A 17,221-nucleotide genomic window follows, 5' to 3' on the forward strand; every position below is an offset into this window, starting at 1 on the left:
CTAGGCTGCGCGGCCATGCAGCTGCCTATTAAGCCCCGCGCAGGGGTTCAGGGCTGCGGCGGGAAGAGGCGTCCCTCCCCGCTGGCCCCAGAGCAGACCTGTCCCACACTTGCCACTGTCGGGGGAGAGGAGCCCCTCCCTTGGCCCAGCTCAATTCCACTGGAACTGCCGCGGAGGAGAGGCACCTCTCCCCCAGCTGCTACAGTGAGAGAGGGGGCTGGGGGGGTGGGGGATGGAGTCCTTTCTCCATGCCGCAGCCCTGGGACAGCCTGCACCCCCAAACCCCTCATCCCTGACCCCACCCCAGAGCCTGCCCCACCCTGCACCCCAACCCTCTGCCCCAGCCCTGAGTCCCCTCCTGCACCCCAAGCCCCTCATTCCCGGCCCCACCCCAGATCCTTCACCCCTAGCTGGAGCCCTCACCTCCTGCACCCGATCCTCTGCCCCAGCCCTGAGCTCCCGCCCACACTCCGAACCCCTCAGCCCCACCCCCACCGCATGACTTATGTGCGCCAATACGAGGGTGATGTGTCACACGTACCTCCATATTGGTGCACATAACAAAATTCATTCCACACATGGACATAAAAAATTAGAGGGATCACTGCCTATTGTAAATGAAAGTTTTCTGGTGTGCCTACTGCAATAAATACCTCACTGGCATTCAAAAGTGCTGGTGAACGCTGTCTACCTTGCCTTCCCTCTTCAGGTATGCAACTCTACTGATATGAAAACTTTGATGTTACAATTTATTTTATATTGAAGTTGAAGCTTCAAAGTTTTCACTTGATTTCTAAATTATTCTTATGCGGGAGAGATAAGGCAGGAGAAAGGAAGGGGGAGAGGGTAAAAATATGTGCAAGTGAGAAGAGAAGGGAAATGGACCAAAGAAAAGGCTAGTTAACTATCAGGAGGGAATGAATATAGATCAGATGTCCTGAGGTGGCCAGAACTGAGCATAATGTCTCAAGTCTCTAGAGCATGTGCTGGTTTAGGGTGAAGATGCCTTCTGCAGTAGCGTACATTTACTCTCCATCTATAGATGTATCGGTGGCTTGAATTACCTGCCAGGCTCTGGTAATAACTAATACTCACTTTGATTATTCTAAAATTCCAAATGTTCCGTACTTGAACTCAGTACATGAAAGAGCTGTTGAATAGGCCAGGGAGATCAACTCTTTTATAGTTCTTATAAGGGACAATAATCCATTCGTGTAACTGAAAATATTCACCCTTTTCACTTGTAGTAAGAAAACCTTTGCTTAATCCTCAACCATTCTATGCAGCTAACTGTATAAAAGATGCCCTATTACCATCTTTAATAGATCAATTATGGCTAAAAAATTCCAATGAGCATATCTTAAAGCAGCACCACATGAAAGCAAAACTATATCAATGAGCCAACATTATTCTGACAATCACTCAAATATGCTTCTCATTTTTTAATCTCTAATTCAGTGGTTCCCAAACTTGTTCCGCCTGTTGTGCGGGGAAAGCCCGTGGCGGGCCGGGCCGGTTCGCTTACCTGCCGTGTCTGCGGGTTCAGCCGATCACGGCTCCCAGTGGCTGCGGTTTGCCTGGAGCAGCCAACCGGAGCAGCCTGCGCCGCTTCCAGCAGCTCCCATTGGCCTGGAGCAGCGAACTGCGGCCACTGGGAGCCACGATCGGCCGAACCTGTGGACGCGGCAGGTAAGCGAACCAGCCCGGCCCGCCACAGGCTTTCCCTGCACAAGTGGCGGAAGAAGTTTGGGAACCACTGCTCTAATTTATCGTTCTCCCTTCCAGTGTCACAAATACAGTCTATAAAAAGGTAAATCCCAGAGTTTTCTGGACCTGGATTTGCACTCTGAGGTGGACAATAGCTTAGTACTCAACAGTGCCATCAGTTGGTGGATCACTAGAAAGCCTAATTTAAAATAAGCTACTCCAAGTATGCCCATTTGAGGCGGGTGTTTTTAATAGTTTATACTGTGCTGGAAATATAAAATTATACTGCAACTGGATTGCATTATGCTAGACCACACTGATCTCAAACACCCAGAATCTCCCCTTGGTTGCTGTAGGTAGCTGGCAACCCATACACTCCTTCTAGTTTAGACTGTGGTTCTGGACCATCAAATATTGCCCCCCCGACTCCACACCGGGAGGCTACAAAGATAGTGTAAAGCTATTTCCAGTCTTGTATTGAGCATAGCTTGGCCAAACCAGAGAATCTGCCTTCTAGTTTAAATACATCATTAATCAAAATGTAGACCATAACTGCACTATTAGTTTATGTTTAATATCAGGTATGTCACTCAAGTAGACTGACTGATCTTACACTGGTCTAAACTGTAACTCCAGTGAAGTCAATGGAGTTAATGGGTTTAACCCCAGTGTGAGAGCAGAATCAGTCCCATGGTATGTCTATGATGCAGTTTAAATTTTACTGAATGTCCAATTTGGTTACCTGATGACAATATTCCTATAATTATTTCATATTTTTAATCCCTGTTCTGGAGGCCAGAAGTCCCAATGAGTTCAGGAGACTAAAATTTACATGTCTAGCATCCAAGTAAAATTTATCATTATATCCATATCCAAGCACAAAAGAGTATCTGAAATCACACGCCCAGTTTACTGAGGTGCACTAAAGGCTGTTAGTTATAGCTATGAGCTAGCAAAAATAAGCAAGCTCTTATTTGGATTAACGCTGTCAAGTGATAAAAAAAATTGTGATTAATCACACAAGTAAAAAAATTAATCGCGATTAATTGCGCTGTTAAACTATAATAGAATACCATTTTAATATTTTTGATGTTTTCTACATTTTTCAAATATTTTTATTTCAATTACAATATGAAATACAAAGTGTACAGTGCTCACTTTTATATTTAATTTTGATTACAAATATTTGCACTGTAAAAAACAAATGAAATAGTATTTTTCAGTTCACCTAATACAAGTACTGTAGTGCAATCTCTTTATCATGAAATTAGAACTTACAAAATGTAGAATTATGTAAAAAACAAACCCTGCATTCAAAAATAAAACAACTTAAAAGTCCACTCAGTCCTACTTCTTGTTCAGCCAATTGCTCAAACCAATATGTTTACATTTGCAGGAGATAAAAGGTGCTTGCTTCTTGTTTACAATGTCACCTGAAAGTGAGAACAGGCGTTCACATGGCACTGTTGTAGCTGGTGTTGCAAGATATTTACATGCCAGATGCTCTAAAGATTCATATGTCCTTTCATGCTTCAGTCACCAATCCAGGAGACGTGCGCCCATGCTGACGACAGGTTCTTCTCAATAACAATCCAAACCACTGCAGACCAACGCATGTTCACTTTCATCATCTGAGTCAGATGTCAAAAGCAGAAGAAAAGGAGTACTTGTGGCACCTTAGAAACTAACCAATTTATTTGAGCATAAGCTTTCGTGAGCTACAGCTCACTTCATCAGATGCATTCAGTGGAAAATACAGTGGGGAGATATATATACATAGAGAACATGAAACAATGGGTGTTACCATACACACTGTAACAAGAGTGATCAGGTAAGGTGAGCTATTACCGACAGGAAAGCAGGGGGGAAAAAACCTTTTGTAGTGATAATCAAGGTGGGCCATTTCCAGCCGTTGACAAGAACATCTGAGGAATAGCGGGGGCGGTGGGGAATAAACATGGGGAAATAGTTTTACTTTATGTAATGACCCATCCACTCCCAGTCTTTATTCAAGCCTAAGTTAATTGTATCCAGTTTGCAAATTAATTCCAATTCAGCAGTCTCTCGTTGGAGTCTGTTTTTGAAGTTTTTTTGTTGAAGAATTGCCACTTTTAGGTCTGTAATTGAGTGACCAAAGAGATTGAAGTGTTCTCCGACTGTTTTTTGAATGTTATAATTCTTGACGTCTGATTTGTGTCCATTTATTCTTTTACGTAGAGACTGTCCAGTTTGGCCAATGTACATGGACACTGAACTATCTAAACTACTACATGCCACAGGGGGCCACAAGAGTGGTTCCCTTAACCCACCCAGCAATATTGTTAATCTATCCAACTGTACTCTTAGCCCAGCAGAAGAATCTGTCCTATCTCGAGGCCTCTCCTTCTGGCCCTCCACCCCCACGAACATGATACAGTTCTGTGGTGACCTAGAACCCTATTTTCGACATCTGCAACTCAAGGAATATTTCCAACACACCTCTGAACAACATACTAACCCACAGAGACCTTCCTACCAACACTACAAAAAGAAGGATTCTGACTCCTCCTGAAGGTCGAAACAACAGACTGGACTTCTACTTAGAGTGCTTCCGTCGACATGCACAGGCTGAAATTGTGGAAAAGCAGCATCACTTGTCCCTTAACCTCAGCCGTGCAGAACACTGTGCCATCCACAGCCTCAGAAACAACTCTGACATCATAATCAAAAAGGCTGACAAAGGAGGTGCTGTCGTCATCATGAATAGGTCGGAATATGAACAAGAGGCTGCTCGGCAGCTCTCCAACACCACTTTCTACAAGCCATTACCCTCTGATCCCACTGAGGGTTACCAAAAGAAACAACACCATTTGCTCAAGAATCTCCCTGAAAAAGCAGAAGAACAAATCCACACAGACACACCTCTAGAGCCCCGAACAGGGGTATTCTATCTGCTACCCAAGATCCATAAACCTGGAAATCCTGGACGCTCCATCATCTCAAGCATTGGCACCCTGACAGCAGGATTGTCTGGCTATGTAGACTCCCTCCTCAGGCCCTACGCCACCAGCACTCCCAGCTATCTTCGAGACACCACTGACTTCCTGAAGAAATTACAATCCATCAGTGATCTTCCTGAAAACACCATCCTGGCCACTATGGATGTAGAAGCCCTCTACACCAACATTCCATACAAAGATGGACTACAAGCCATCAGGAACAGTATCCCCGATAATGTCATGGCAAACCTGGTGGCTGAACTTTGTGACTTTGTCCTCACCCATAACTATTTCACATTTAGGGACAATGTATACCTTCAAATCAGCGGCACTGCTATGGGTACCCGCATGGCCCCACAGTATGCCAACATTTTTATGGCTGACTTAGAACCATGCTTCCTTATCTCTTGTCCCCTAATGTCCCTGCTCTACTTGTGCTACATTGATGACATCTTCATCATCTGGACCCATGGAAAAGAAGCCCTTGAGGAATTCCACTAGAATTTCGACAATTTCTATCCCACCATCAACCTCAGCCTGGACCAGTCCACACAAGAGATCCACTTCCTGGACACTACAGTGCTAATAAGCGATGGTCACATAACCACCACCCTATACAGGAAACCTACTGACCGCTATTCCTACCTACATGCCTCCAGCTTTCATCCAGACCACACCACACGATCCATTGTCTACAGCCAAGCTTTATGATACAACCGCATTTGCTCCAACCCCTCAGACAGAGACAAACACCTACAAGATCTCTATCAAGCATTCTTACAACTACAATACCCATCTGCTGAAGTGAAGAAACAGATTGACAGAGCCAGAAGAGTACCCAGAAGTCACCTACTACAGGACAGGCCCAACAAAGAAAATAATAGAATGCCACTAGCTGTCACCTTCAGCCCCCAACTAAAACCTCTCCAACGCATCATCAAGGATCTACAACCTATCCTGAAGGACGACCCATCACTCTCACAGATCTTGGGAGACAGGCCAGTCCTTGCTAACAGACAGCCCCCAACCTGAAGCAAATAGTCACCAGCAACCGCACAACAAAAACACTAACCCAGGAACCTATCTTTGCAACAAAGCCCGTTGCAAACTATGTCCACATATCCATTCAGGGGACACCATCATAGGGCCTAATCACATCAGCCACACTATCAGAGGCTCATTCACCTGCACATCTACCAATGTGATATATGCCATCATGTGCCAGCAATGCCCCTCTGCCATGTACATTGGGCAAACTGGACACAAGAATAAATGGACACAAATCAGAAGTCAAGAATTATAACATTCATAAACCAGTCGGAGAACACTTCAATCTCTTTGGTCACTCGATTACAGACCTAAAAGTGGCAATTCTTCGACAAAAAAACTTCAAAAACAGACTCCAACGAGAGACTGCTGAATTGGAATTAATTTGCAAACTGGATACAATTAACTTAGGCTTGAATAAAGACTGGAAGTGGATGTGTCATTACATAAAGTAAAACTATTTCGCCATGTTTATTTCAAACCCCCCCCCACACACACACACACACACACATACACACACACTGTTCCTCAGATGTTCTTGTCAACTGCTGGAAATGGCCCACCTTGATTATCACTACAAAAGGTTTTTTCCCCCCTGCTCTCCTGCTGGTAACAGCTCACCTTACCTGATCACTCTCCTTACAGTGTGTACGGTAACACCCACTGTTTCATGTTCTCTGTGTTTATAAATCTCCCTACTGTATTTTCCACTGCATGCATCCGATGAAGTGAGCTGTAGCTCACAAAAGCTTATGCTCAAATAAATTGGTTAGTCTCTAAGGTGCCACAAGTACTCCTTTTCTTTTTGCGGATACAGACTAACATGGCTGCTACTCTAAAAGCAGAAGGTTGATTTTCTTTTCTGGTCGTTCGGGTTCTGTAGTTTCTGCATTGGAGTATTACTCTTTTAAGACTCCTGAAAGTATGCTCCACACCTCTCAGATTTTAGAAGGCACTTCAGAGTCTTTAACCTTGACTAGTGCTGTAGCTATCTTTAGAAATCTCACATTGGTACCTTCTTTGCATTTTGTCAAATCTGCAGTGAAATTGTTCTTAAATCAAACATGTGCTGGGTCATTATCTGAGACTGCCATAACATAAAATATATGGCAGAATGCGGGTAAAACAGAGCTGGAGACACACAATTCTCCCCCAAGGAGTTCCGTCACAAATTTAATTAACACATTTTTTTAACAAGCCTCATCAGCATAGAAGCATGTCCCCTGGAATGGCAGCCAAAACATGAAGGGACATATGAATGTTTAGCATATCCGGCATGTAAATACCTTGCAATGCCTGTTCTCACTTTCAGGTGACATTGTAAATAAGAAGCGGGCAACATTATCTCCTGTAAATGTAAACACACTTGTTTGTCTTAGTGAAGAAGTAGGACTGAGCTGACTTATGGGCTCTAAAGTTTTACATTGTTTTGTTTTGAGTGCAGTTATGTAACAAACAAACAAATAAAATCTACATTTGTAAGTTGTACTTTCACAATAAAGAGATTGCACTACGGTACTTGTATGAGGGGGAATTGAAAAATAGTATTTCTTTTGTTTATCATTTTTACAGTGTAAATATTTGTAATCAAAAATAATATAAAGCGAGCACTATACACATTGTATTCTGTGCTGTAATTGAAATCAATATTTGAAAATGTAGAAAAACATCCAAAAATATTTAATACATTTCAATGGGTATTCTATTGTTAGTGCAATTAAAACTGCAATTAATCATGATTAATTTTTTTAATTGCAATTAATTATTTTTGAGTTAATCGTGTGTGTTAACTGCGATTAATCAATTAATTTGGACAGAATGACTCTTAGGCTACACTCTTTAAAAACTGCCAGCACTTGCCCAGATTCTCTAGGACTACAGTCTCCTCAGTCATAGTAAGGCAAACTCCCCATGCTAGACAGTATTTGCTGCAGAAGCAACATACTCCTTCTCCATAAAGGGTGACCTTGACAACAGTACTGTTTTCTCATTCGTAGTTGAATCGACAGAGATGAGGAAACAAAGCTTATTGGACCCAAAACATCTTAGTCTAAAGGGTGAGATGCAGAGATACGTCATTCAATGAAAAATTATTCTACAATGTAAGCTTTCTGAGCCTTTAAAGCTGGATCTTAACACCGCTTTGCTAAATATTGATTGCCCCAACCTCATAAGCCCACAAAATGTTATTTGGGCTGGTAGTTACATTGTTGCAACTCTACTGACCTCAGCAAAATCGCACCAGCGTACCAATGAGCAGAATGTGCGGTGATAATTTCAGCTCGCCCTCCTTGCCCTGCCCCGCCCCAAGCCCAAACGGAAGAAAAGTCTTCCTGCATGTATATTTCTTTACACTTAAATTAGTGCAATTAGTCTAATTAATACCTATCGCAATGCTGGAAGATCTTATTTTAGACCCGAGTACTTTAGACTGTATCTTTTTCCTCCAGGACAAATATTTAAAATCAAATATATTATATATCATTGAAAGAAAAGGAGTACTTGTGGCACCTTAGAGACTAACAAATTTATCTGAGCATAAGCTTTCATGAGCTACAGCTCACTTCATCAGATGCATTGGTTTTATTGGTTTCAGAGCATCAGCCGTGTTAGTCTGTATCTGCAAAGTACTCGTTTTCTTTTTGTATATCATTGAAATTCAAATGATTTCCATTAGACTGTTTAACATTTGACAGTCAACAGGAAGATGTCTAGTTTTTTGGTTATTGTTTTTAACACCCTGGCCCCGGTATTTGGGGTTTCCCTATACTAAATGTGAACAGCAAGCACAATCCTGTATTTAGCACAAGAATTCCATATCATCTCCTAGGGATTAACACAGGTTTTTCTGGTCAAAAAAGTTTATGTATTGCAAAAAAAAAAAAAAGCCTTTTCTTTACTCTTACACTAACAGTTTACTAGATTTCTTGCCTCCAATGAGATTTCTAGGGTTTTTTTTTTTTTAAGCAAAGCAGCATTTAAGGCATTCAAGTGCAGACTTTCCCTAGTTTGAGTATTTGATAAGGGGGGCTTCTTCTGCCCAAGCACTGAATCAAAGTTTAGTTACTTACTGGATCCATGTGGGGATTCTAAGATTCTCATGCGAACACACCCTTTGATTCAGGACTATCCATTCCTTTTCTTCTCTTACAGGAGCAGCAGCTAAGAGTGCAGCACTGCAATGACAGGCAACCTCCTCCAAGATGGGAAAGTCATTCCAAACTAGCTGCCAGGATTCAAAAGCACAGTGCAAGCTCCACCCTCTCTGAGAGACCAACTGGATCAACTCCTTCATACTTCCAGTTCTCTCTGGATGCAGGAGTCTTGAGACCCCTCTCAAAACCACTGCTCCCTTGTGACACGGTACTGCGGTAACCCCTCATGATCGGATTCAAAGCCCAGTGAAATCAATTAAAAGACTTCACTGTGCTTTGCAGCAGATCCTGAATCTTTAGGCAGACGGGCAGAGTGTTATTTACCTAGCCACGCACACACCTGCCCCCCATATACAGGACATAGCACACATTTCCATGGTTATCAACTTTGTTGTAGTTGAATTGTTATTTAAATGACCCTTTAAAGGGAGGCTTGCAAATTACTCAGTATTCTAGTGTGTACGATACTGTGGACAAAATCATTACTTTGGTGTCACATGATGAGAAAACAAATGGGAGGAAGTTGCTTTTAGAGTCTAAGATAAATTTCTTGCAATATTTGACTTACTAATATTTCCCAAGGGACCCAGCAGGCTAGTCATTTGGTATTAAAGCCTCACTGCTCTCAGGAACAGCAATAAATAGAGACCACACTGGGGAAATAATTGTGTCAGATACCACTGGGTCATTTTTCCAAATCTTAAAATGGATAATTCTGAAAGCATTTCTATAAAGACAGAGTATATTTCCACTGCTGCACTACTGTATAAAAATTATGTTAAAAGGTATTCACTATATATCTGAAGACTTATTATCATTGCTTAGAATTGATATTAATTTCTCTGAGACTCATAACACCAGAAAGAGTTAGTGTGAAACAATACTGACAGTAAACATTTGTAAATTCTGTCTGTAGCCAGCACAATATAATTATACATGCCTGATGAAAGCACTCAATGGGAAAGCAATTCTAGTAACAACTAGTGTCATTAAATGCTGTTTAGCTACTGTTGATTTACAATAACTCAGATGAAGGAACCTGGACCTTAGGAGACTACAGCCTATGAATTCATAATAATTGCTATAATTAAAAATTAGAGATAGTCCAAAATAGAATTTTGACTGTGAATCTCTCTAACAAATTTCAGGTGGGGGGAACTAAATGTCAATCAGTTCAGAACCTGCAGCTGTGGATTTAGTTTGGTTCAGATCCCAACTAGAAGAGTTTTGCAATTCTGGTCTGGATGCAGCTCAAGTCTCACCAGGCCAGTCACTCATAAGTTTTTAGCCCTAACTGGCAAAAACTCTGAGAATAGCTGATCGCCTGGCATGCCCATCACTTTCGGCCAATAACTTGTGAGATTTCAGAGATATCAAAGCTTGACCTGAACCTAGCTCTGGCCTCAAATGCAATATCTGAAGATGTTTTCCTTGGCTCTCCTCTAATTAAAATTAATATGAAATAAATGGGGAGTGGGGCATCAGAGCATTCAAAATGCCACATTTGTATTTGCAGCTAATTGAAAACTGAAGCAAACCTCATCCTCTGTTTCAATTTATGTAAGATCCTAACAGTTAAGGAAATGACACTATGATACTTTCTAGTAGGCACAGAACCATTTGTAATGCTATTAATACCGAGGAGGAAATCTATGGCAACAATTCGATGTCGATTGTAATACGCAGTAGCAAAACTCCTCGGAAACTGAAGATAGTGAAAAGGAATACTTGCAACAAGACAGAAGGTAACAAAACCAGCAAGTACTGTGAAGGGTAAGAAAAGTAGCATGTCTTAACTGATATTGGAGCAGGTTTCAGAGTAGCAGCCGTGTTAGTCTGTACCCGCAAAAGGAACAGGAGGACTTGTGGCACCTTAGAGACTAACAAATTTATTAGAGCATAAGCTTTCATGAGTTACAGCTCACTTCATCGGATGCATAGAATGGAACATATAGTAAGAAGATTGTGTATATACACACACACAAACATACAGAGAAGGTGGAAGTTGCCATACAAACTGTAAGAGGCTAATTAATTAAGATGAGCTATTAAGATTTCAGAGTAGCAGCCATGTTAGTCTGTCATTTCCCATTAGGATAGGTGCTCTAATCACCAGGCTATAAAGTAATTCTTACACTTGCGCTTTCTTTCTCTGGCCCAATGACTCAAAGTACTTATCCAAAGTTGAAGAACTGCAACAGGAGAGACTGGGGGAGCTCTCACATGAGACTATCCCATAGCCCACTGGTCAGAGCACTTTCGTGGGAGGACCCTGTTCAAATCCTTCCTCTGAACCTGGGAGAGGGGCTCCCGACTGTGGATCGCAAGCACCTCCCTGCAGCCTGGAGGTAGGCACCTAACTCTGAGGTGCAAGGCTTAGGACACACCTCTTTTGTTAGCATCTCTCATTGGCTAGGTTAGGTGGCTCCCTACCTAGCATGCTGGCTTTTGCAGATCCCATTCTTAGGACTATCTTTCCCCATGCATCCCCTAGAAACTTAACTCAATCTTTGTGGATCCAATTGTTGTTCCAGTGATTTTCTAGAAGCCTAAAAGTTAAGTGTCCCTTTGTGGATCTGGGCCCTAAATCCTTTTACACTTGCATGTGAACATAAATTTCAATGGAATTTAGGCACCTAATTCCTCAAGGCTCCTTTGAAAATCCCAGCATTGCTCTATTTGCTAAGACACCAACAAGCAATGTAGCCACTACGGGATGGATGCATTATTTAGTTTCCTGCTTATTGCCAGTTATCAACTGGCATACAATTCTCTATGTAGTCTAGGGTGACCAGATGTCCCAATTTTATAGGGACAGTCCCAGTTTTGGGTTTTTTTTCTCTCATATAGGCACCTATTTCCCTCCACCTCCTGTCCTGATTTTTAACACTTGCTATCTGGTCAGTCTAATGTAGTCATTTAGTGTATGCAAATCTATTACATTTCGCCCACTGCTGGTGAATAAGGAGAAGCAGAATTAATTTCCGCTGTAGGAAGAGGGTGATTAAAGTGTGGTATGGGAAAAAAGAAGTTCCCTTTTGCATGCATGCTCAGCTAGAGCCCACCTACATATCCATATTGTTATCTGATTTACCTTCACTTTAGGTATCGTATTTAGGCAACTAGTAAATTGTATCTTGACTGATTAATGGCTTGTCCCTCTGGGACACTCTGTACTTCAAAGTAGCACCCTGGAACCTCCACATTCACCACTGTGATAAGATTCGGATATGTTTTGTACAACGTACACCTTGTGAGGTATCATTTTGTAAGTCGTGATCTATTGATCAATAATATCCTGTTGAATTGTAGATACTATCATTGCATGTGAAGTTATGAAGGGTTGCTACAGGAGTACTTGTGGCACCTTAGAGACTAACTCCTTTTCTTTTTGCGAATACAGACTAACATGGCTGTTACTCTGAAACCTGCTATAGGAGTGTTACTGAAATATATTAAACTGTGAGGTTGGGAATGCCCACTGCCAGCCTTTCAGTTACAACAAAGGAGTAGCCATCGCCAGCCAGATGGTCGTTAATGGCTCATCAGTACACAATCCACTATCCTAGAGGCTTCTTTGAGAAGGCAGTCTGCCCCCATGGCATATGTAACACACATCACAGCAATGATCTTCCTAGCAGCTGGAAAAAAGTAAAAAGAGGGAGAGTGACATCACTTGGGCTGTTCCCCTTCCACACTTGTACCCATCTCAACACCTGGAAGAAAAGGGACTTTGAACTGGGGAAGAGTGGTCCCAGGGTGGAAGGGTGTCTAGTCTATATTGAGGAACTGTAATCTGCTTGTACCCTGTGTTAGGGTGAGTTACTGCTTGATTCAAATCTTGCTTAGTCTGTTAAAGTTAGAATTTAGATTTTATTTCACAGGTAACCAACTTTGATCTGTATGCCTGCTACTTAAATCACTTAAAATCAGTCTTTCTATAGTTAATAAATGTTTTATATTTTACCTAAAACATTGTGTTTTGGTGGAAGTGCATGGAGAATCTCAGCTCAGATAACAAAGGCTGGTGCATGTCCACTTTCCTTTGAAGAAGTGGCAAACTAACACTGGTCAGGCTTCTGGCCAGTGCAAGACGGTACATTTATGGGGTGCAAGGCTCGGGGGAATTGGCTGGAGCCTCTCTATTGATGGTTCTTGAGTGGCTGGGAGATTATTCATGTAACTCAGCTGGGAATGTCCCTGCCTGTGGATGGCTGTGTAAGTGCAGTGCCTGTCAGATGCTTAGAGTTTAACTCTAAGCCCAGACTGGTGGGACTGGAGGGCTCAGTGGTCCACGGTCCAGGCTGCACCCCAGGGACCCCGTCACACCATGCAATTGCTTCCTGCTTTTCTAGACTCAGCCATACTTTTTAATATTCTTTTGGGAATTATGACAGGTTTCAGAGTAGCAGCCGTGTTAGTCTCTAAGGTGCCACAAGTTGTCCTTTTCTTTTTGCGGATACAGACTAACAAATTTATTTGAGCATAAGCTTTCGTGAGCTACAGCTCACTTCCTCGATGAAGTGAGCTGTAGCTCACGAAAGCTTATGCTCAAATAAATTGGTTAGTCTCGAAGGTGCCACAAGTCCTCCTTTTCTTTTTGGGAATTATGTTCATTACTCAGCTTCAGAGGATAACAATGAGAGCCCCATTCCTGCAAAGAATTCAAGCGTGCTTAATTATATGCACTGTGAGTAGTCTCACTGACTGCAATGCGAGCGTTCACAGTACATAAAGTTAAGCGCATGCATAACCCTTTGCAAGATCAGAGTCTAATATAGTTCTTATAGGACATAAAGTGCTGCTTGAGTCTGGAGCTGGGAGATTTCTCAGAGACAGTAAAGAGGGATAAAAATGAAAATAAAACTCAGAAGGGAAGTTGCTTGTTTTGATTACTATGCAGTAAGCGAAGATTTAAACAACATAAGCTGCACATGTGACCGAGGGTACATTTAGAACCACATGGTCTTGCAGAATCACACAGAACGGGAGGGGAATACGATCATAGTGACCAAGAATGGAGATGGACATAGCAGCTGGAATGGCTTTGAAATATCAAAACGCAGCAAGCAAGGAATATAGAAGGCTCCTATGAATGAGAAGCAGGGCATAAAACCAGGTAATTTTTAATTATCAAAACAAAACAACCCACCCCTTTCCCTTTAGGAATTAAACCAGCTGAATCTGTTAAGCTGTCTACAGGCCTAGAGGACGGTTAAAGAACTAGCTTTCAACAAGTACATAAGCCTCTTTAGCATGAATCTCTTTTGTGCCTGCAGGGCTGGATCTCAATTCAGTGAGCCTTGAGCTGAATGTCTGGAACTCAGGAAGTAAAACCAGAACTCTGGTGCAGCAGGCAGTACCTGTTCCCTTCCACTGCCACGGTTCTCAGCATCCTGCATTGCATCCTTAGCATTGTTCTCCAGTGGTGATCTAGGAGGACCTAACTTCAGTGCAAAAGGGGTTAAATCCAGCTCAAACCTCTTTGAGCAGGAGATCTGCTAAAGAGGAATAAGGCAAATAGTGTTCATATTGAGTAAGCCTTCAATATTTTCTCATGACCTTTAGTTACCTTCTGGAGGGAGGGAGGAAAACAGATCTTGTGATTAGTTCCACCAGGCCACATTTATCCCTAGTATCAATAAATTTGGTCCACTGATGTAAGTGGGCCTATTTGAATGAGAGAAGCAAGCAGGATTTGGCCCCAAATGGAGGAAAAACTGTCTTGTAGTTTAGATAAGCTATTACCAGCAGTAGAGTGGGGTGGGGGGGAGAGAAAACCTGGATTTGTGCTGGAAATGGCCCACCTTGATTATCATAGGTTTCAGAGTAACAGCCGTGTTAGTCTGTATTCGCAAAAAGAAAAGGAGGACTTGTGGCACCTTAGAGACTAACCAATTTATTTGAGCATGAGCTTTCCTGAGCTACAGCTCACTTCATCGGATGCATACCGTGGAAACTGCAGCAGACTTTATATACACAGAGATCATAAAACAATACCTCCTCCCACCCCACTGTCCTGCTGGTAATAGCTTATCTAAAGTGATCATCAAGTTGGGCCATTTCCAGCACAAATCCAGGTTTTCTCACCCTCCCCCCACACAAACTCACTCTCCTGCTGGTAATAGCCCATCCAAAGTGACCACTCTCTTTAAAATGTGTATGATAATCAAGGTGGGCCATTTCCAGCACAAATCCAGGTTTTCTCACCCCCGCACCCCCCTCCAAAAACCACACACACAAACTCACTCTCCTGCTGAGGAGAGTGGTCACTTTGGATAAGCTATTACCAGCAGGAGAGTGAGTTTGTGTGTGTGGGGGGGGGGGGGGGGCGGAGGGTGAGAAAACCTGGATTTGTGCTGGAAATGGCCCAACTTGATGATCACTTTAGATAAGCTATTACTAGCAGGAGAGTGGGGTGGGAGGAGGTATTGTTTCATGGTCTCTGTGTATATAATGTCTTCTGCAGTTTCCACGGTATGCATCCGATGAAGTGAGCTGTAGCTCACGAAAGCTCATGCTCAAATAAATTGGTTAGTCTCTAAGGTGCCACAAGTACTCCTTTTCTTTTTGCGAATACAGACTAACACGGCTGTTACTCTGAAACCTGTCTTGTAGTGAAGAGGAATGTAAGAGAAATGAATCAGGAAGATTATATGGATGTATTTTCATCTTGTATGAAATTATTGACAGATACTATTTCTGTACATGGCAGTTCTTCACAGAGAAGATAAGGGTCACAATACTGATCAGTGCTCTCTGGAGATATTTTTATTTCAATGAAGCATTAATCAATTTAATTTATGCAGCACTCAATTTTCCCAGCCCCAGGAGCCAAAACACTTGTGCCTTGATATTCAGAGTCCCTGACCACCACAAATCCTATTACAGTTAATAGAGGCTAGAGGTGCTCCGCATCTTCGGGAAAAAATTAGGCCATTAGCGCACAGTACAACAGTTGTAAACAATTATATGCCACACTAAAATTGCCACCCTGTTAACTCAGACAGCTTGTTAACTCGTCACCAGCTGTGCTGTTCACTTCCTAAACCTTTTGCTAAGAAGGTGAGACAATGTCAAAGGAAATACAAAGATCCACATCTTTGGTTTATAAACACCCCATAAGGAATGGGACTGGCCTCCACAAAGCTGCACTGACAGATGCATACATAAAACTGAAAGATTTTTGCAATATATAAACAAATAAAGGATCTGAATGTCCTAGAAGTCCCAACTGTACTGAAAAAGAGCATGAAGACCTCACTATACCTACCTTACAGGGATGTTTTCCAATCATATCTAAAAACCAAATACAGTAGATCAATTATTTGCCATGTTAAATGATTAAAAACATTCAATGGCTGTATAGAAATCTTACTGTTTTGACCCTTGTACCATTTCAGGGAGAACCCTAGTACCCCAATTTATATCAGTTAAGGATCTGTATCTTCACTTACCTCAGAGCAATGCCAATTTACACCAGCAGAGGATCTGGCTCATTACATTTTATATATATATTCAATTATTCATTTCAAAAGCCATGATGAACGCATTCTCTTTTTCTCCCCCTCTCCCTGAACGCAATCAATAAATGGCCTATAGACGTACACTAATCTAAAAATACCTGTCTCACAACCAAGTACAGCAGATGCACAGAGGAGTTGGTGACTTGTCTTAGAAGGAAAACGTGATTTTGGATGCTTAATTGAACTCTTGAAGACCTGCCTTTGACCTGGATAAGGAAGGTGAAGTAGGTATATATAACTTTACTTGTGGGAGAAACTCTACTGGTCAGTGCTGTGGTGTGTCACAAATGCATCACGGAGCCCGGTCTCTCTAAAGGAGGGGTCAGTGATCGTCTCATCTAATTGCAGACAAGCTCATTAAACACTTATTACCGTGGGTATCCGTGTGAATGAGGTTGTACTGCACATCAAAGGTTTATTGATGGGGCCTAAAAAGTCTCAACCCTGATTTTTTGCGGTCCTGCACTTTGTCTGCTCCCTTACACCTGTGCAAAGTGGGTGTAAAATTTCCCACTTTGTACAGGTGTAAGGCAGCAGAAAAATCAGGCCCTTAGTCCAGCACAGGGAGAACTATCTCAGATCTATATTCGGTAGAGTTCATACCCCAAGTGCCACGGGCGCAGCACATCCTAGGTATTTTCATAAACCTGCCTCCCTCCTTTTCCTTTCCATTCTTCTAAGGACTTGGGTTTTTTGAGTGATGAAGTTTTCTATTGTACAATTCTATAGACAGACACTCTATAACTAGCTTGAATACATACATACAGTTAAAGAACAGGAGGACTTGTGGCACCTTAGAGACTAACCA

General features: G+C 42.2%; 1 protein-coding gene across 9 annotated transcripts in view; it reads right to left on the minus strand.

Moving 5' to 3' along the window:
* Positions 1-17,221, minus strand: part of ACSL6 (acyl-CoA synthetase long chain family member 6) — a 111,647-nt gene that overhangs the window by 64,238 nt on the left and 30,188 nt on the right. Inside the window, exon 1 of one of the 9 annotated variants that reach the window (XM_073355624.1) lies at positions 8,804-8,853. The exons of the other annotated variants lie outside the window; for them this stretch is intronic. Within the exon in view, the coding sequence (XP_073211725.1) occupies positions 8,804-8,834 (31 nt within the window). The 5' untranslated portion in view covers positions 8,835-8,853. Of the gene's footprint in view, positions 1-8,803; positions 8,854-17,221 lie in introns of those variants that run through there. 9 annotated transcript variants of the gene reach the window in all.

The sequence above is a fragment of the Lepidochelys kempii genome, chromosome 8, assembly GCF_965140265.1.
Source record: "Lepidochelys kempii isolate rLepKem1 chromosome 8, rLepKem1.hap2, whole genome shotgun sequence".
NCBI classification, from domain to species: domain Eukaryota; kingdom Metazoa; phylum Chordata; order Testudines; family Cheloniidae; genus Lepidochelys; species Lepidochelys kempii.